Source organism: Pipistrellus hanaki (assembly GCF_964339955.1).
Source record: "Pipistrellus hanaki genome assembly, chromosome: 5".
In the NCBI taxonomy this organism is placed as follows: domain Eukaryota; kingdom Metazoa; phylum Chordata; class Mammalia; order Chiroptera; family Vespertilionidae; genus Pipistrellus; species Pipistrellus hanaki.
The window spans coordinates 44,003,843-44,024,581 of NC_140507.1; the positions used below are offsets into that span (position 1 = coordinate 44,003,843).

Consider the following 20,739-nt stretch of genomic DNA (forward strand, 5'->3'; position numbering starts at 1 on the left):
CCCGCCGGGCTGCAGCCTCTGGAGCGGCGCGCCGCGGGGCGCGGGGAGCTCCGACAGCCCCGCCCCGGGGAGGGACGCGGACCCCGGCCCGCTCCGCCCGGCGGCCCTGGGCGTGGGGAGGGGTGGGTCGTTGGCACCTCCCTCTCTCGGCCCCAGGCTGCAGGCTCTGTGGCTTTCGGACGTCCTAGAAGCTGATGGAGGCAACTCAGAAAGACGGAATGGAGAAGTCGGCATCTGCCTGCCGGCACTGTTGTTGACCATGGAATTCCTCAGGGAAGGTTGGAAGTGTTTCAGGGTTCGCGTCGGGAATAGAGCACACACGTCGGCCCTAGCTGGTTTGGCTCAGTGGACAGCACCAGCCTGAGAACTGGAGGGTCCCAGGTTGGGTTCTATGCAAGGGCACATGCCTAGGTGCCGGCTGGATCCCCAATGGGGGGCGTGCAGGAGGCAGCCAGTCAGTGATTCTCTCTCATCACTGATGTTTCCATCTCTCTCTCCCTCTTCCTTCCTCTCTGAAATCAATCAATAAATACTAAACAAAATAAAAGACATACCCGTCGGTTATGATGCCGGATGAAATGAGCCCATCTATCTCACGCACTCTCCTTGCTCTCCTAGGAGAGGGGGAATAGCTTTCCCTTTAGTGTCCTGGGTGATGTTCAGAGTCGCGAAATCCCTCCAGGGGTCTTCAAACTACGGCCCGCGGGCCACATGCGGCCCGCAGAGGAGTCTGATCCGGCCCGCCAGGTTTTTTGGGCAGTGAGCGCAGCCGAGGTGTTACAGTAGGAATTAGTAGTTCATATAGTCCGGCCCTCCAGCTCTCTGAGGGACCGTGATCTGGCCCCCACTTTAAAAAGTTTGAGGACCCCTGCTAGGCAATGGCTGGCTCTCAGCAATTCACTGTTACGATGACTTTATTTTAACTTATTGATTTGAGGTGGAGAGGGGAGGGGAGAGGAAGAGGGAGAGGGAGAGGGAGAGGGAGAGGGAGAGGGAGAGGGAGAGGGAGAGGGAGAGGGAGAGGGAGAGGGAGAGGGAGAGGGAGAGAGAGAGAGAGGGAGGGAGAGAGAGAGAGAGAGAGAGAGAGAGAGAGAGAGAGAGAGAGAGAGAACTTGTTCTTCCACTTATTTATACATTCATTGGTCGCTTCTTGTATGTGCCCAGGGTGGAACCTCAACCTCGGCTTATGGGGAGGACACTCACCAACTGAGCTACCCCCCCCCACCACCACACACACACACAATGACTTTAAACATAACCCCTTAAATGCTGTATATTTCTCTATGAGATGCGAGGCTAGCATTTTCACATCAACTAAAAATGCTAAGTTATTAATTTCCCCCCCCCAGATTTCAATCACTTGCCTCATTGTGGCTACAACAATTTGTCAGGGTTTGAATATGAATACCAATCACTTATGTTTATAACATTTTCTAAGCGATTAATCCTTGGTAGGGACCATGTCCTACTACAATCCCTTATGTGTGTTTGGCACTTGACAGTTTCTAAAGCACTTCCACATATTATCTCCTTTAATTCTCATTTCAACCCTCTGAGGGAGGTGGCAATTATTCCCTTTAGCAAAAGACAGGGTGGTGGGAAGGATTGTCTAGGAATTAATGGCCTTTTTTTTTTTTTTTTTTTTAAGGATATGAACAAAGTTTCTCTAGTTCCAAGTTCTCTAAGGCATGTTACAAAATATTTGCTTATTTGCTACTTGGCAACTAAACATCCTTTGGAGATTCTAATTCTGAATGCAGTTCTAATAATATTTAACATATTCTCATTTGAAGAGTACAAACCAATGGTCAGAAATGGGTGGTGTTGCTGAAACCAGTTTGGCTCAGTGGATAGAGCGTCGGCCTGTAGACTGAAAGGTCCCAGGTTCGATTCTGGGCAAAGGCTTGTATAGTGGCTGCAGGCACATCCCCAGTAGGGGGTGTGCAAGAGGCAGCGGATTGATGTTTCCTTTCATTGATGTTTCTAGCTCTCTATCACTCTCCCTTCCTCTCTGTAAAAAATCAATAAAATATCTTTAAAAAAAAAAAAAAGTAATGGATGGTGTTGTTTTGATACAGTAGCTAGCTATTCCTAGGGATGAAACACTTAACAAGAGCAATTGGGTAATCTGCAGTTAAGGAGAGGTCAAATTTAGACCTGAAGCAATACAAGGAAGGGTAAACCCCAGGCCCTCCACCAACAAGTTAATTAGCCATGAAAGTAACAGAATGAAGATTAGTAAACTTGCTACCTTTAACCAGCATCAGGTACACATCCTCCTGCAACTAGTGATTAGCTATCTCACTGGCAGTGTAGGTTATTTAATGAACTGCTAGCACCTAGGACAGGTTGACAGATAAAACCAAATCTGTCCAGAGTACTAACCACCCCCGTTTGACGTGACCCTATTTGAAATTTAAAAAGAAAAGAAAAAACGATCTGTCTACCTGGTACTACCACTACAGCTCATTCTTTCCTTAGGGCTGAGTTTTTTTTTTTTTTTTTTTAAATATATTTTTATTGATTTTTTTATACAGAGAGGAAGGGAGAGAGATAGAGAGTTAGAAACATCGATGAGAGAGAGTCATCGATCAGCTGCCTCTTGCACACTCCCTACTGGGGATATGCCCGCAACCAAGGTACATGCCCTTGACCGGAATCGAACCCGGGACCCTTCAGTCCCCAAGCCGACGCTCTATCCATTGAGCCAAACCGGTCCCGGCAGGGCTGAGTTTTGATTTGGTTGCCAGGGAGAGGAATAGTCAAAGGTGGCAAGTACATTATAGGTATTGAATGTGTTGGAAGCTTCCCTAAAAACAATCCTTTCTGAGAGAACATTTGTAAATGACACTGGTTCTCAGGACCTTTCCAGGCTCCCCTTCAGAACTCAGTAGTCTACCCTACTCGGGGTCTGGGTGTAGTCTGAGGTCTTCTGGATCATCCCCAGGTTCCATCAAACTGTCTATAAGTATCTGTCAAAATGCCTACAATATGCTGGGACCTTGCTAGATGCTGGGGATTGGTTATAACTGATTCCACAAACATTTATTGAGGATAATGTGCTAGGCACTGTTTTAGGGCATTCTTTAATGAGCAAGATATGATTTCTGCTGTCACTCACTAAGGTTAAAATATTAGATTAAAGCTCTAGCTGGTTTGGCTCAGTGGATAGAGAGTGGGCCTGTGGACTGAAGGGTCCCAGGTTCGATTCCAGCCAAGGGCACATGCCGGGGGTTTCAGGCTCAATCCCTAGTAGGGGGCGTGCAGGAGGCAGCCAATCAGTGATTCTCATCATTGATGTTTCTTTCTCTCTCTATCCCTCTCCCTTTCTCTCTACAATCAATAAAAATAATTTAAAAAAATATATCAAATTATGCCGAAACTGGTTTGGCTCAGTGGATAGAGCGTTAGCCTGCAGACTGAAGGGTCCCGGGTTTGATTCCGGCCAAGGGCATGTACCTTGGTTGCAGGCACATCCCCAGTAGGGGGTGTGCAAAAGAGGCAGCTGATCGATGATTCTCTCTCATCGATGTTTCTAGCTCTCTATCCCTCTCTCTTCCTCTCTGTAAAAATCAATAAAATATATTTAAAAAATATATATATAAAATTAAAGAAACGCTGAAACAAGTCCACCATCAATGGGGTCAATGATCACAAAGAAATCTCTGGCCAGCCCTGGCTGGTTTGATTCAGTGCAGAGAGTATCAGCCTTGAACATGTTTGGATTGCAGGCTTGATCCCCAGTGTGGGGCATGCAGGAGGCAGCGGATCAATGATTCTCTCTTATCATTGATGTTTCCATCTCTCCCTTTCTTTCTGAAATCAATAAAAATATATTTTTAAAAATCTCTGATCAGATATTAGTCATAAATGTAATCTAAGGCCTTTGGTTATAACTAAACTAGTTTTAAAAATGCAAAAATAACACACATGTTCTATAGGACTTTAAAAACTTTTCCCAGAGTATTGTCACACCTATTTTTATAGTTCATCTTTAATACCCATAAAGAGTATGTAGGGGGATGTTGATTATCACTGCTACATATGAAAAAAAAAATCAAGGTAGTATAATAGTGTGGTTAAGAGCATGAGTTTGAGAGTCAGATTTATTGGTCTGGGTAAAATATAGATAATTCTTTTATTCACAAGGTTATCATAAGCTGTAAAGCACATAGGGCATGCTCAGCTCATTGGATGAGGTGGTACTAGATTCTACTTCCAGCCTAAGCCAACATTCAAGGCTCCCTTACTATGGCCTGCTGCCTTTCCGTGTCCGTATGACAGGATCCATTGAATCCACCTTATCCGATATATGTGGAGTCCGGTGGGGGCCTTATGGCAGCGTTTTTCAACCGCTGTTCCGGGGCACACTAGTGTGCCGCGAGATGTTGCCTGGTGTGCCGTAGGTGCAGACAAGACAAGAATTTTATAATTTTTCACTATTTTATTTACTTAATATTTCATAATAAAGTAATTATAAAATACTTTCTTTGTGTTTATTTGATTCCTATTCAAGAGAATTACTTTATATATAGTCAATATAGGCACAGAGTTAAATTTTTTAACATTTTCTAATGGTGGTGTGCCTCGTGATTCTTTTCAGAAACAAGTGTGCCTTTGCCCAAAAAAGGTTGAAAAACACTGCCTTATGGTATCCTCTAGATTAAAGGGGGCCATCCCAGCTGGGAAAGACAAAACAGATAAAGAGTGTCACGTCTCCACATCCCTTTTCATCTTAGTGAAAACTTCATGCCTCTGGTGGGAGGGAATTTTCCACCTGCTCCACTGCTCCTGCAGGGTGTGTGCTTTGTAGGCTAATGGCACACGCTTTCCACATCTTGAAACATTTCTCAAGAGAAGACATGCTTATGGGTTGTCAGATTCACTCTGCGAGCTGCTTCTCACAAACCTTAGAGGATGTTAACATCAGGTCTTTGCCATAGAAGCCTCTGTGAGGCTTGGGCAATAGTTCCCCAGCTGTTAGGCACACTGTTTATAACGCTGCCCTTGAGCACATCCTTGACATTTTCTTGGTCTTGTTGGAAAAACAAGAATCTAGGGTCAGAGATAACTTAGCTTATCTAAGATGACCTCCACCTAATTGTGACTGTTGACAAAGATACTAGTTTTGAAAACATAATCTGAGGTCCTCCACTGACAATATCAATCACACTTACTCAAGGTTTAAGTGCTATATAATTAAAAGCAATTCTCAAAGACTGAGTGATTTTCTAATTTCCACAGAAAGGTAGAAACAGCTTTGTTTTTTCTTAGCACTAAATTCTTGGGCCATGACCATATACTTTCAACAGATCAATATAGATATAAAGTGAGCCCTAGCCGGTGTGGCTCAATGGATAGAGTGTTTGCCTACGGACTGAAAGGTCCTCCTGGGTTGGATTCTGGTCAAGGGTACATGCCCAGGTTGCTGGCTTGGTCCTGAGGTGGCAGGAGGCATGCAGGAGACAGCCAATGAAGGATTCATTCTCATCATTGACGTATCTCTCTCCCTCCCCATTCCTCTCTAAAATCAATAAAAATATATATTTTTAAAAAGATATAAAGTGAAACAATTTATTTTTTTTAAATTCTGACATGAAGATGTGTTTTAATGGTTTTTAGAGAGGAAGGGAAAGAGAAACATCAATGTGAGAAAGGAACGTTGATCCATTTGCCTCCCGAATGTACACTGGGGTTTAAACCTGCAACCTAGCTATGTTCCCTGCCCTGGAATCGAACCGAACCCACAATCTTTGGAGAATGGGATGATGCTCCAACCAAGAGCCACACAACCAGGGCTAAAGTGAAACAATTGATAAGCATATCTAGGAAGACAAATTAACAAGCAACCAAGAACGTCCTGATAAGCACCCTCTTGGTGGATTAAAATATTTAGATAAAATGAAAGGGGAAGCTCAATCAAGATGGTAAATTCTAAAATTATTCTTGGAGGTCACTCAGTACTCTCCTCCCTCCCCATCTACTCACTTTCTCTTCTGAAGCAAAATAAACATGATATTCCAAACACTTCTGTATTGTTTTCCTAAGGCTACCATAACAAATTACTACAGACTTAGGTGGCTTAAAATAGAAATTTATTCTCTCACAAGTCTAGAGGCTAGAAGTCTGAAATTAAGGTGTTTTCAGGGCCATGCTGCATCTGAAATCTGTATGGGAAATCCTTCTTTGCCTCTTCTAGTTTCTGTTTGCTAGTAATCCTTGGCTAGTAGATGCATCATTTCAATATCTGCTTCCATCATTACATGATTGTCTTCTCCCTATGTGTCTGTCTTTTCTTGTAAATACATCAGTCATATTGGATTCAGTATGAACTCACCTTAATTACATCTGCAATGGCCCCACTACCCCAGTTCTGAGATGCTGGGGATTAGGGCTTCCATATGTCTTTTTGGGGCACACAACTCAACCCATAACAACTTCTTATACTTGAAATTGAGTTTGTATAGCTTTTTTTTTTTTCCCCTATGGCAACTTAAAAATAATTTAAATGACTTCTTCACAGGCATTAAATGTGAAAAAGGGTCTACTTGATTTTGATCTAATAAAACACTTGACTCTGTTTGACATATAACTACATTTTGTCTGCATCCTCTTTTTCATGGAAAGTCTTTCATGTTATTATCAGAGGAACGATCATTTTGACCACCATTCCTCTTAGGAATTTAGAATTAGAATGATTCTTTTCCAGTCCAGATAATCTCTTGAACTGAAATGTAGACCCAGGAATTATTTATTGTGGCTTTCTCTTTATAATGTGGATTGGGAAGAGGTCTGCATGCAGAGGCTGTACACAGACAGCAGAGCCACGAGCAAAAGTATTAATGACATTTGAGTCCCAGTCCCCAATTATTTCTGAGTCCAGGTGTATTCCTATTCTCGGGGTCTGTGAGTCAGTCTGTATCTTCATAACCCTTTGGAAGTTTAAAGTAATCTGAGTTCTGTTTCGGTATTTAATTTAGAAAGCTTTTCTTTCTTTTTTATTAACCAGAGTCATTCTGTAGCACAACGCTGGGAGGTGTTTACTCATAGCATAATCTATATCTGTGCTAATCAGCCACCAGCCCCTTGTGGCTATGTAAATTAACTCAAGTTAAATATGAAAAATTCAAGTCACATTAATCACATTCCAAGTGCTCAGTGGCCACATGGGAGTAGTGGCTGCTGTACTGGATGGCAGACAGAACATTTCCATCTCTGCAGAACGTTTTCTTAGACAGCCCTGGTCTTCATGACAGCTCTCCCTGGAGTTATACAGGTACAACCAAGATGAAAGTCCACACAGGGTGACTTTTCTCAAGGCTAGACCTATAGTACTGTCTATTGCAGTTATATTTTACTAGAGGGTCAGTGCACGAAATTTGTACATGGGGGCATTGGGGTAGCCCTCAGCCCAGCCTGCACCCTCTCCAATCTGGGACCCTTAGAGGGATGTCTGACTGCCTATTTAGGTCCAATCCCACCAGCAGTTGGATATCCCTCTCACAACCTGAGACTAACAGCTCCTAACAGCTCACCTGCCTGCCCACCCAATCGCCCCTAACCACTCCCCTGCCAGCCTGATCTCCCCCAACTGCCCTCCCCTGCAGGCCTTATTACCCTCAACTGCCCTCCCTGCTGGCCTGATTGCTCCCAACTTGCCCTCCTCTACAGGTCTGATTTCCCCTAACTGCTTCTGCCTTGGCCCCCTGCCACCATGGCTTTGTCCAGAAAGAAGTCAGACGTCTGGAAGACGTTCAGTCGACCAGATCTAATTAGAATATTACCCTTTTATTAGTATAGATTTCCAACTGAGGCTCTGTTTCTAGAATTTCAAGTGTCTTAGTTTTCCCTTCCCTTCAAAACTATTAATTTTTGCCGAAAACGGTTTGGCTCAGTGGATAGAGCGTCGGACTGAAAGGTCCCAGGTTCGATTATGGTCAAGGGCATGTACATTGGTTGCGGGCACATCCTCAGTAGGGGGTGTGCAGGAGGCAGCTGGTCGATGTTTCTCTCTCATTGACGTTTCTAGCTCTCTATCCCTCTCTCTTCCTCTCTGTGGAAAATCAATAAAATATATATTAAAAACAAAACAACTATGAATTTTTAAGTATTTTAGTGGAAAGTACCTTGAATTGTGAATTGATAGCTGACTTCTTGGTCTCTATTGCAATGTGAAAATAGTAGTTTCCTACTGCTACTGTAACAAACTCAGACTTTAAAATACAAAAAGGGTTTATTGTCTTATGGTTTTGTAGGTGAGAAATCCTACAGGGGGTTCAGTGGTCTAAAATCAAGGTGACAACAGGGCTGTGTGACTTTGACTTTTCTAATCCTTGTCTCTTGGCCCCGTTCCATCTTCAAAGGTAGCAATGGCCAGTTGAGTGTTTCTCAGATCGCTTCATACTCACACACACTTGTACATCCCTCTCCCACTTGTAAGGACCCTATGATTACAATGGGCCCAAACAGCTAATCCAGGATAATCTCTACATCTCAATTCCAGCAGATTAGTAAATTTAATTCCATCTGCAACCTTCATTCCACTTTGCCATGTAACATAACATGGACACAGATTCCAGAGAGTAGGACATGACCATCTCTGGGGGTCCATTATTCTACCTACCACAGTGATGTTGGACAAATCTCTCACCTCTGGTTTTTCATTTGTAAAATTATGAACTTGGTCTACATGACCTCTAAGGTCCTTTCAGCTCTATCAGCTAGGACTCCAAATTGGCAAGTTAATAGTTACTGCTATGTCTGGTCTTTCACTGAATTTGGATTACATAATTATTCCAAAATAAGGTAACTCTGAACTTATATTCAGAAGTGACTTCCCAAGATATTGTCATGAATCTCCCACAATAAGTGTTGGCCAGAGCCCAAAACACACATAAAGCCAATTATAAGGCAATAAACTTTCGACTTACCATCAGAATGGAGAGACAATGAATTTTTATTTTTTTGAATTTTTAAATGTATGGTAAACTAAGTGTTTAAATTACAAGTTAACAAAGTTTAATTGATTACAAGGGTTTTGATGAGTAATAAATGAAGTGTACTTTATTTTATTTTTTTGTCAATCCTGACCTGAGGATATTTTTTCCATTGATTTTTAGAGGGAGTAGAAGAAGGGAGGGACAGAGAGACAGAAGAAACATTGATGTAAGAGAGGCATATCTATTGGTTGCCTCCACAAGTGCCCTGACCAGCCCAGGATTGAACCTACAACCTAGTGTGTGCCCTTGATCAGGAATTTAATCCCAGACCCATCAGTGTGCAAGCCAACCTTCTAACCACTGAGGAACCAGCCAGAACAAAATGAAGTGTATTTTATTTATTTTTTATTATTTTTAAAAATATATTTTATTGATTTTTTACAGAGAGGAAGAGAGGGAGATAGAGAGCTAGAAACGTTGATGAGAGAGAAACATCGACCAGCTGCCTCCTGCACACACCCCACTGGGGGTATGCCCGCAACCAAGGTACATGCCCTTGACCGGAATCAAACCTGGGACCTTTCAGTCTGCAGACCGACTCTCTATCCATTGAGCCAAACCGGTTTTAGCTGAAGTGTATTTTAATTGTCAACACTTTCCCTTCTCCATGCCTTTTTGAAACAGTCAAGAGCTTGCTAATCATTGAATGAAAGCAATATTATACCATAAACAGTCATCCAAGTGAAAATCATTCAAATTCAAAGAAATGGAGTGAGAAGAAACTCTAATAACAGATTCAATATTACTTTCTGACTTAACCAAAATGATGCTAGAAGAAAAGAACATTTGGATTCTTTTGTATTTTGAGTAATAAAGTAGCTCTATCACTGTGACACACTAAAGAATAAATGCTTTGACTAGAAATTAAAAGTTAATATAAGGAATAAATCCTTCAACAGTGATTTTTAAGTCTATCTCCTTAAATTTTCTTCCCAATGGGCCATTAATTACTACTGACTCTGTTATCAGGTTACCTTCACAGTGAAATACTTCTAATAATATACCTTAGAATTAACATTTTATACACATTGTCACAATACACACAATCTGAAGAATACAGATGTATTTTTATTTTTTCATTTAATGATGCAAAACACAAATGCTGATTACATAGATCCACATATAACTTTTCTCTCTCGCTTATAACTCAACAGATTGGAACTGCTTTCAACTCTATACGGAGCATACCTATAAAGAAGAGAAAAGAAATTAAAACTATAGCATTAACCAACAGAAATGTTAAAATTAGACCATTCTGAATTATTAAGCTTCGAGCATCAATAAAGTCTAGAAAACACATCCACAAAGAGCATCAAGACCTCATTTTAAGTTTTAGGAAAAAATAATTTAATTGAACTATAAGAGAGTAGTAAAAGCATCTAATTTTTATGTTTCATTTTTATATGTTGATTGGCTGAAGTAGTGCCATGGGCAAGTTGATATTAATATTTTAAAAAAAGCAAATATTTGGATAATCAAACTCTAAAGAGCTGAGTCTGAGGGTTAAATATGGAAAAGTGTACATTAGTGATTACTATTTTACTCAGCAGAAATAAATTATCTATTTTAATCAACCTAATCTATCTACCTATCTATCTGTAAATATATTATACATAAACTCACTATCTTTTAAATCACAGAATCACAGGTCATACAGAGAATGTTCCTTTGTTCACAGCTATGTTTTACCAGGAATTGTTCAGTTGTAGTACCAATCATACTGAAATGGTCACACAGCAAAAAATTAACCATCTATTGACTGCCCTTATACATTCATCTACCCAACAAATATGAAACTTCTAGTTGGATCAGACACTGAGCAAGTTGCTGACTACATGGTGATTAATAAAACAGAGAGGTTCCTGTTCTCATGGAATCTACATTTAAGTGTGGAATATGACAAGTAGATATTAAGAACCAAATACACAAATAATTACAACTTATCATATGTGCTATGAAGGCACTGTGTATAGTCCTATTAGATTTAATAAAATAATATGATTTTGGTTTCCCTCTTAATATTCTTTGAACACAGGCTGAGCATAATGGTTAAAAATGATTACACTAAGTGATGATAGACCAAGATACTAAAATGTATAAATTTGTCACAGACAGGGATATAGGTGCTAAAAAGCATAAATCTAATTAAAAAAACACACACACAACCAAAATACATTATTTAAAAAGAGTTCAGCCCAGCTGGTGTGGCTCAGCAATTGAGTGTCTTGAGCATCGACCCAGGAGCCAAGAGGTCACCAGTTCGATTTCCGGTCAGGGCACATGGCCAATTTTCAGGCTCCATCCCCAATAGGGTAGCATGCAAGAGGCAGCTGATTGTTGATGTTTCTCTCTCATCTATGTTTCTATTCTATCCTTTCTCTCTCTCTAAAAATCAATCAATAAAGATAAAGAGTTTAATTAACTTGCATAATCTATTGATCCTATAAAATTGCATACTTACAGTATTAACATTTAAGAAGTTTATTCCAACCCATTTCTTCTTTTATATTCTAAAACATCTTCATTATGTTGGTTGATGAGCTAGGAGGAGGTAACAGTTAAAATTAGAAATGTAATCTTCCTGGCAAATTAAAAAACAGGAGACTAACAAATATAGACCACTCTGAAATACTGCCTCCTTATAGATAAAATTTTTATTTATTTGTTTATTTTTAGATAAAATTTTTAAAAGTTAACTCAAAGTAGCTGTGCTCATTTTATTTAATTTATTTTTTAAAATATATTTTATTGATTTTTTACAGAGAGGAGGAGAGAGGGATAGAGAGCTAGAAATGTCAATGAGAGAGAAACATAGATCAGCTGCCTCTTGCACATCCCCTACTGGGGATGTGCCTGCAACCAAGGTACATGCCCTTGACCGGAATTGAACCCGGGACCCTTGAGTCCGCAAGCCGATCCTCTATCCACTGAGCCAAACCGATTTTGGCAGCTGTGCTCATTTTAAAATTCAACTTTTGTCAAATAAATTCCTTCAATCAGTGGGCAGTTAATGGAATGTCTCACCAACAGAGGGAGTCAACAACACAACAAAGCAAAACTCAGTTATTAAATGGGGTCCAGGCTGGTTGGTAGGGGTGTATTATACTTCTAACTTTAGAAATTTGATACTGTGAGTGAATGAACAACCCCACCTCGAAATATATGTGTATAAATTAGATACCAGGAGAGCCACTTTCTTAGAACCACTCTCTGACAAAATATGCAAGTGGAACAATGGTTGATATAAGTTGACATTCGATGAAATCAAAGATTTAATTTCAACCAGAGCTCTCAGCAACAATAAAGCTCCATTTCAGGAAAATTTTAAATTAGGAATGTATAAAATTTCATTATAACATTATTTTAAAAGGATTAGTTACTGTTGTTAGGTTGTAAGTGACTTTCAACACCTCTTACTCCTTCCAATTTGAAAGAGCTGAATAACTTTAATGAGAAAATCCAAAATAAGAGACCTAAAGAGATGGAGTTGGGGGTAGTGGAGGAAGCCCCAACCCCAATAGGTACAAAACAAAAATTTTAAATTCTAATGTAGCACAGATACTTTGAGTTAACTTTTGAGGAGGCAGTATTTCAGAATGGTCTATAGCCGTGGTCAGCAAACTGCAGCTCTCATGCGGCTCTTTGGCTCCTTGAGTGTGACTCTTCCACAAAATACCACGGCCTGGGTGAGTCTATTTTGAAGAAGTGGCGTTAGAAGAAGTTTAAGTTTAAAAAATTTGGCTCTCAGAAGAAATTTCAATTATTGTACTGTTGATATTTGGCTCTGTTGACTAATGAGTTTGCCAACCACTGGTCTATAGTGTAGCTACCTCTGAAGTTAGGGAGAAGCAGATTCAGCAAACTAATTTCTCCAAGTGCTTCCTGCATCTGTTAAAATTCAACAATAATAGTTATACATAGTGTTGTTGAGAATATTAAATGATTATTTTGAAAAATATTTTAAAAAATTGATTTCGGAGAAGGGAGAGAGAGAAACATCAATGATGAGAATCATTGATCGGCTGCCTCCTGCGCGCCCTACACTGAAACTGAATCCATAGCCCTGGCATGTGCAGTGATTGGAAATTGAACCATGCCCTCCTGGTTCATAGGTTGATGCTCAACCATGTAGCCATGCCACCTGGGCTAAATGAATTTTTATAGATAAAGCATTTGGCATACTGTAAAGACAGCAGCAGCAGCAGCAGCAGCAGCAGCAGAAGAAGAAGAAGCAGAAGAAGAAGAAGCAGAAGAAGAAGAAGCAGAAGAAGAAGAAGCAGAAGAAGAAGCAGAAGAAGAAGCAGAAGAAGCAGAAGAAGAAGAAGCAGAAGAAGAAGAAGCAGAAGAAGAAGAAGCAGAAGAAGAAGAAGCAGAAGAAGAAGAAGCAGAAGAAGAAGAAGCAGAAGAAGAAGAAGCAGAAGAAGAAGAAGCAGAAGAAGAAGAAGCAGAAGAAGAAGAAGCAGAAGAAGAAGAAGAAGAAGCAGAAGAAGAAGAAGCAGAAGAAGAAGAAGCAGAAGAAGAAGAAGCAGAAGAAGAAGAAGCAGAAGAAGAAGAAGCAGAAGAAGAAGAAGCAGAAGAAGAAGAAGCAGAAGAAGAAGAAGAAGAAGAAGAAGAAGAAGAAGAAGAAGAAGAAAGGGAAGAAGAAGAAGAAGAAGAGGAAGAAAGGCTGCTATATCTACATAGTAAGTACAATTTCCAATAATGTCTTTATACAAACCAATTATTAAAATCTAGTTTTGGCCCTGGCCAGGTAGCTCAGTTGGTTAGAGCATCCTCCAGATACACCAAGGTTTCTGGTCAGGGTACATACAAGAAACAACCAATGAGTGCATAAATAAGTGGAATAATAAACTGATGTTTTCTCTCCCTCTCCTTCCCGCCCAAATAAATTTTTAAAAATCTTATATTTTGTAAATCTAATGTGATTTAACTTATATACCTGTCCATTGATGGTTTGTCTCTACAACATCTGAGAAAAGTGCCTTCATAAAACCCCAACCCCCCTCCATCCCTCCTTAAGAAAACACTAGTAGATAAAGCCCAGCAGGCATGATTCGGTGGTTGAGCATCGACCTAGGAACCAGGAGGTCATGGTTCGAATCTGGGTCAGGGCACATGCCCGGGTAGTGGGCTCCATCCCTAGGGTGGGGCGTGCAAGAGGTAGCCGATCAATGATTCTCTCTCATCACTGATGTTTCTATCTCTCTCTCCCTCTCCCTTCTTCTCTGAAATCAATAAATACATAAAATTAGATACAGGATAATAAGTAGTGACACTGCCATCATGACAAACCCGTGCTAAGTAACAATGAATGACAGCTGAAACCGGTTTGGCTCAGTGACTAGAGCGTCAGTCTGCAGACTGAAAGGTCCCAGGTTCAATTCCGGCCAAGGGTATGTACCTTGGTTGCAGGCACATCCCCAATAGGGGGTGTGCAGGAGGCAGCTGATCGATGTTTCTAACTCTCTATCCCTCTCTCTTCCTCTTTGTAAAAAATCAATAAAATATATTAAATAAAAAAACAACAACAACAATGAATGACAAATTTCAGCTTCATCCTATTTTCTCCATGCCCCTAAATACTTTTAATCCTTGGGATTTCCTTCATGGACCAATATGCTATCAGCGAATACAGAACTATCCTATGACGTGGGGAGAGGTGCTGGCGACCTCCCACGGATGTTTCTCCTCCCCAAGACCGCAGGGAGCCGGACTCACATAGGCCCACAGGAACACGGTGGTGCCCAAGGTCAGCCCCACCTTCAGCCAGTCGGGCTTGGCGTGCAGCGGCTCCCGGACGTAGAACTTGGACCGCGCGGACGCTGCAAGGGGGACGGGAAGTCTGTAACCGGTCTCCTCGTGGGAAACAACGTGCATGACCGCATTTAATTCTCCCTCCACCCCCGCCCCGTCCTGAGACAGCCCGGGGAACAGGGGCTCAGAGAGGCCAAGCCACTCGCCCCGGGCCACGGCGGACTGGGGCGCGGGGGGGAGCGCCCCCGGAGGTCTCTCCTCCTGCACAGAGCGGGAGGAGGAACCCCAGGTCCGTCCGCACCAAGGAGGGTCGGCGGTAGGTGACAGGGAGTCGGGAGTCAGGGGTGCGGACAGGCGTGGGGCCGGCGAAGGTCACAGCGGGCCGGGCCGGGGCCGCAGCCATCCCCCACCCGCCGCCCCCGCCCCCGCGAGCCGGGTTCACCCTGGAAGGGCGGGCGGGGAGCCGGCTCTGCCCGCACGAGGAGGAGCACTCACAGCCGCTCGGGAGCCTGGCCGGGGCCAGCAGCCGGGAGAAGGGCCGCAGCAACGCGGACGGCGCCATCTTGCCGAGCGAGCTCCGCCCCCCCGGCCGGGCCCTCCGGGACGGCGCGGGCCTCGGAGCGCCCCCTGGCGGCGGGGCCGCCGGCTCCTGAGCCGCAGCCGCAGCCAGCGCTCCCGCCCTGGGTCATCCTGCTCGTCTGTGCGCTTTTGGGAGGAAATGATTAACGGTGTGGGTGGTGTGGGGGAGGAGGAGGAGGTTTATCCTCTCCCTTGTCCTCTGAGAGTTTATTTCGGCCCCTTCCCCAGGGATACCTAGCTTTAGATTTACGAAAATCAACCGCCAGGAGCCAGGAAACTGAAAGTGAAGTGTGGTGTTGAATAGTTGACTATGTTGATTTAACCTGTTAACCGAGCGGGACCTATAAATCCGTCAAACGTAAACAATATCGGGAACGGGTAGGACGTATGAATACATCCTTGAAATATACGTTGCGCCCTGAGAGGAACGGTATATATTTTCTGTAATCTTTTTTAAAAAATATTTTATTGATTTTTTTTACAGAGAGAAAGGAAGGGAGAGGGATAGAGAGTTAGAAACATCGATGAGATGAGAGAGAAACATCGATCAGCTGCCTTTTGCACACCCCCCACTGGGGATGTGCCGGCAACCAAGGTACATGCCCTTGACCGGAATCGAACCCAGGACCTTTAGGTCCGAAGGCCGATGCTCTCTATCCACTGAGCCAAACCGGTTTTGGCTATTTTTTGTAATCTTTATAATTGTTTGTAAAAATTTATAATTTTTTAATTCGGTGTTTCCATTTTTTTGTTGGTATTCTTTTCTATTTGTTTGTGATTTTGTATTTTCCTTTGTGCTTTATATATATAAATAAGCGGAAAAAATATATCATTTATTTTAATTAAGTATAACTAAATAAAAATAATAATAATATGAAATTACGTCCTCTGGGAGTGACGTACTGACACGTCCTAGTGAAAGAGTACCTATGCGCCCATTACAGGTTGCGTCATTAAAAAGGGAACTCCCCAGTTAACAGGCTAAATTCTGTGTTCCAGGCACTGTGCATGAACGCCACATGTGGTTTACATGCATCCTGTCATTTCACCTTCACGACAGACCTCATGGCATGCCATGAGTATGATCTGCAACTTACAGGTGAAGCTCCGAGAAGACAAGCGACTCAATCCAAGGTGACAGAGAACACCTTATAGTTGGAGAGACCTCTTACAGTTCCCAAAGTCCGTGTGCTCGCACTGTCGCAGAAAAGCCTCACAACCCCGAGAGGAAAAGAGGAGCCTGGCATGTTAGAGTCCATCCCCTGACCCGCTCAGGATCTCCCAGCTGGGGGAGGCGGGCTTCAGACTGAGGCCTTCTGATCCCCGAGGTAGGGATCCTCCCTTGTTACCCAGGGACCCTCCTTAGCCCACCTGACCACCAGGCTCGGACAGTCCCCTGAGGCCCTGAGTGGAAGGGCAGGGCTCAAAGTGCTAAGTTCCAAAGTGCCATTCCTGCTGCTCACATCTTTTTTACTAGTAGCTGCATGGATTTTAGGCAGATTACTTAACCTCTGCGTGCCTCCGTTTTAAATCTGTAACGTAAATCCTATGTATAGGGTCGTTGGGACGCTTGGTTTGTAAACAACTGGGTTTTGCCTATTAAAAACATTGTACTTACCAGTAGGTTTTGCCTTTCACAGTTGAACCAGATTTTTGTACATTCAGTTTCCAATTTGATCTGATGTGTAAAGACCTTGTAAAAATATGTATAGGTAAAAGGGAATAATAAATTTTTAATAATTTAACTCCAAGCCTTTGAATCTTAGGCCATTTAGTTTCATTTTAAATGCAAAGTAAATGTTAGCAAACCTCTTTTCCTTCTATATATATATTTTTTTCTGTTAATCCTCACCCAATGAGATATATATGTCTATATATGTATATGTATATCTATATCTATATTTATTTTAAACATATTTCCATTGATTTCAGAGAAGAATGGAGAGGGAGAGATAGAAACATCAATGATGAGAAAGAATCATAGATCAGTTGCCTCCTGCACGCCCCCTACTGGGGATTGAGCCTGCAACCCATGGATGTGCCCTGGGCCTGAATTAAACCCAGGACCCTGCAGTCCACAGGCCAATGCTCTATCCACTGAGCAAAACGAGCTAGGGCATGGTATTTTTTTTTTTTTTCTTTCATTGATTTTTAGGGAGAGGAAGGGAGGAGAAAGGGAGTGAAAGGGAGAGAAACATTGATAGGAGAGAGAGACATCTATCAGTTGCTTCCTGCATGTGCCCCACTGGGGCCCTGGATCAAACATACAACCCAGGTACATGCTCTTCCTGGAATTGAGTGCTCCGGCCAACATTGCAACCACAGAGCTACACCAGCCAGGGCCCTTCTATATTTTCTTTAGCTATGTTATTAAAAAAAAATTTAAACCAAAAATTATTAACTAAAGAGCAAAAAATAATTGTTTATGCTTTCTGGTTCACTTTAACTAGTACATGTAATGGATGGCTAAATAGATTGCTAAGATGCCAGTCTCTTTATTGTTTGTAACCTATTGTAGTTGGAGTCTCCTGGGCTCTTGCTCAAGTAAGTAAACCACTCAGCTATTATGCTGACTCAGTTGTTGGTTCTCAACTTCTTCTCTTCTTGTTGACTCAGCACCCAGTCAGTTGTATATCCTTTCTACACCATCCCTTGGAAGCTTGTCCTGACACAGCTTTTGCTGGTATCCAACAAGTTGGAACAGAAACCTGGTTTAGTCAGAGCGTACAGAGCCAGTAAGCAAATTGCCAATTTCAGTACTGCTACTGGAAAAGGCTGTTTTGTTCTTTTGGCCCCTTTTACTGGTGTATATTTTGGGAGAGTGATAAAGTATAAGCACATTTCTCTCAGCGTGTTATAGCTGATGGAACCCTATACTTGGAGTAGGCAGCTGTAGGTGAAACCAAATCTTGAAAAGAATCCTGGTCACCCTAGCTGGTTTGGCTTGGTGTATAGAGCATCGGCCTGTGAACTGAAAGGTCCCAGGTTTGATTCCGGTCAAGGGCAAGTACCTTGGTTGCGGGCACATCCCTAGCGGGAGGAGTGCAGGAGGCAGCTGATCGGTGTTTCGTTCTCATCAATGTTTCTAACTTTCTATCCCTCTCCCTTCCTCTCTGTGAAAAATCAATAAAATATACTTATTTAAAAAAAAAATTCCGGTGAAGTGATTCCAGACAGGAGCTAATAGCTGTGATGTTTTGGTAGAAGCTGCTACGTGATATTCATTTAAGCATTTCCAGAATTTGAATGCTAAAACTTTATTTATGACCCAGGTAAAGGGAAAGGAGATTTGAATAGCAGCTAGGAAACCAGACTTTTTAGTCCCTGATTTTCCTGCTGGGAAACTTCTTACTCAACTTACACCTCCTAAGTAGGGTTAGTGAAGAGTAAGAGTTGAAGCAGTATAAAATGTAAATTATATATATGTTTATTGATTTATGATTCACAAGAAGACTGTACATCAAATTCAGGATCTGGAGAGAGATGGAGTGTCTGATGTATCTCTAAGTTTTTATTTAGAAATCTGAAGTAATCACAAAATGTTAACATTTGTTAAATCTGGGTGGCAAATACACATTTCTTTTCTGTTGTATTTCTATAAAATTTAAGTACTTACTAATTAAGGCATAAAAGTGTCAATAGAGAACATCTTACATATGTGAAAATGAATCATAAATCAAATTTAACTCTACATATCTTTTTTTGTAGAATTAAAGTTTGTAAGGTAAATTATTTATTTACTAGAGACTCGGTACATGGATTCAATTACTGGTGGGTCCCTCGGCCTGGCCTGCGAGGGTTGGGCTGAAATCACAGTCTGACATTCCCTGAGGGGTCCTGGATTTCGAGAAGGTGCAGGTCAAGCAGAGAGACCCAATCGGTGCAAGAACAGGGCCAGGGAGGGACCGAGGGAGAGCTCCAGGGTGTGTCTGGGACCCAGCAGCAAGCTAACCTACTGGTCAGAGCTTCTGCTTCCTGGTGGTCAGTGTGCATCATAGCGACTGGTCAAATGGTCCAATGGTCGGATACTTAGCATATTAGGCTTTTTGGCTAAGTTTTTTAGGGATGAGGCATTCTGACAATAGTCATATGCAAATATTTGGGGAAAAGTGAACTACCCACCACCACCATCATTGTCACTGTCACCATCTAGCCTTGGATATGTTAACTTCCTAGATAACTGTCATTAACAGTATAAATGGGATCTTTATCTGTTAAAAAGTGGTGATCTGCCAGAGCACATATTTTATTGTTGAGTTCAGGCTATCAAGTCTCTGACTATGTGGTTCAACTGTTACCTGTATTTATAAGTCCATTTTAATGAGGATATGACTCAGATAAATGTTGACTTAATTAGTATTCACTGAATCTTAAAAATTGGTATTTATTTGCTATCAGTCAAAAAGAATGTAACATTATCAGAGTATATTGCTGGCTCATATGTTTGGGTTCTTGGCTTCTGTTGGAGACAACTGCTTGTTTCAAAAGACAAGAGATGTTCTTCCAAAGGGAAAACAGTACATTATTTACATGATACACTTAGAAAACCATAGCAAATAATATTGCTATAGGAACTTTTGGCTATGAAGCAATCCCTAACCCTAAACATAAACCTAACCCTAAGCTGAATCCTAACTCAAAACCTAAACATAACTAAATCAAAACCTAACCCTAAAATTAATCTAACTCCAACCCTAACCTTAAACTTAACCTTAAAGTTAACCCTACTATAACCCCAAACCTAACCCCTATCACTAACCATAACCTAACTTTAACCTTAAATATAATTCTAACCCCAACACTAACCCTAACTTTAACCTTAAACCTATTCTTAAAAGAAAACCCTAAACCTAAAGTTAGACAATTTTTCTATCTTTTTATAGTTCAGATAGTTAAAAGAAAGACCTTTTAAAAGAGGGCAGTGAAATTCAAATGTTATTACAAATTAACAACTTTTTTTTTAAATGAATTCTATGTTTGTTCTCTTGTGCGTGTGTTTTTTTAAGATAAAAACACTGGCCATAGCCGGCACCGGTTTGGCTCAGTGGATAGAGCGTTGGCCTGTGGACTGAAAGGTCCCGGGTTCGATTCCGGTCAAGGGCATGTACCTTGGTTGCGGGCACACCTCCAGTAGGGGGTGTGCAAGAGGCAGCTGGTCGATGATTCTCTCTCATCGACGTTTCTAACTCTCTATCCCTCTCTCTTCCTCTCTGTGAAAAATCAATAAAATATATATTTAAAAAACACACACACACACACACACACAAAAAAAACACTGGCCATATTCTAAAACTCAAACACAGTTTACCCTATAGATAAAATTTTCTTTTAAAAATATTTTTTTTATCTCAGAGAGGAAGGGAGAAGGATAGAAACATCAATGATGAGAGAGAATCATTGATTGGCT

The 20,739-nt window shown here is 41.7% G+C and overlaps 1 protein-coding gene and 1 long non-coding RNA gene across 2 annotated transcripts; one reads left to right on the forward strand and one right to left on the reverse strand.

Moving 5' to 3' along the window:
* Nucleotides 1-10,047: 10,047 nt before the first annotated feature.
* Nucleotides 10,048-15,423, reverse strand: NDUFC1 (NADH:ubiquinone oxidoreductase subunit C1). Its single transcript, XM_084883708.1, has 4 exons — nt 15,249-15,423; nt 14,718-14,821; nt 11,461-11,540; nt 10,048-10,187 (listed from the first exon to the last, which is right to left on the reverse strand). Exons 1-3 carry the CDS (start codon nt 15,313-15,315, stop codon nt 11,481-11,483), a joined length of 231 nt encoding a protein of 76 aa, XP_084739834.1. The 5' UTR covers nt 15,316-15,423; the 3' UTR covers nt 10,048-10,187; nt 11,461-11,480.
* On the forward strand, nt 14,767-17,082 carry LOC311622494. Its single transcript, XR_014794995.1, has 3 exons — nt 14,767-15,069; nt 15,561-15,690; nt 16,332-17,082. It is a non-coding gene; the product is annotated as an uncharacterized lncRNA (long non-coding RNA).
* Nucleotides 17,083-20,739: the final 3,657 nt, after the last annotated feature.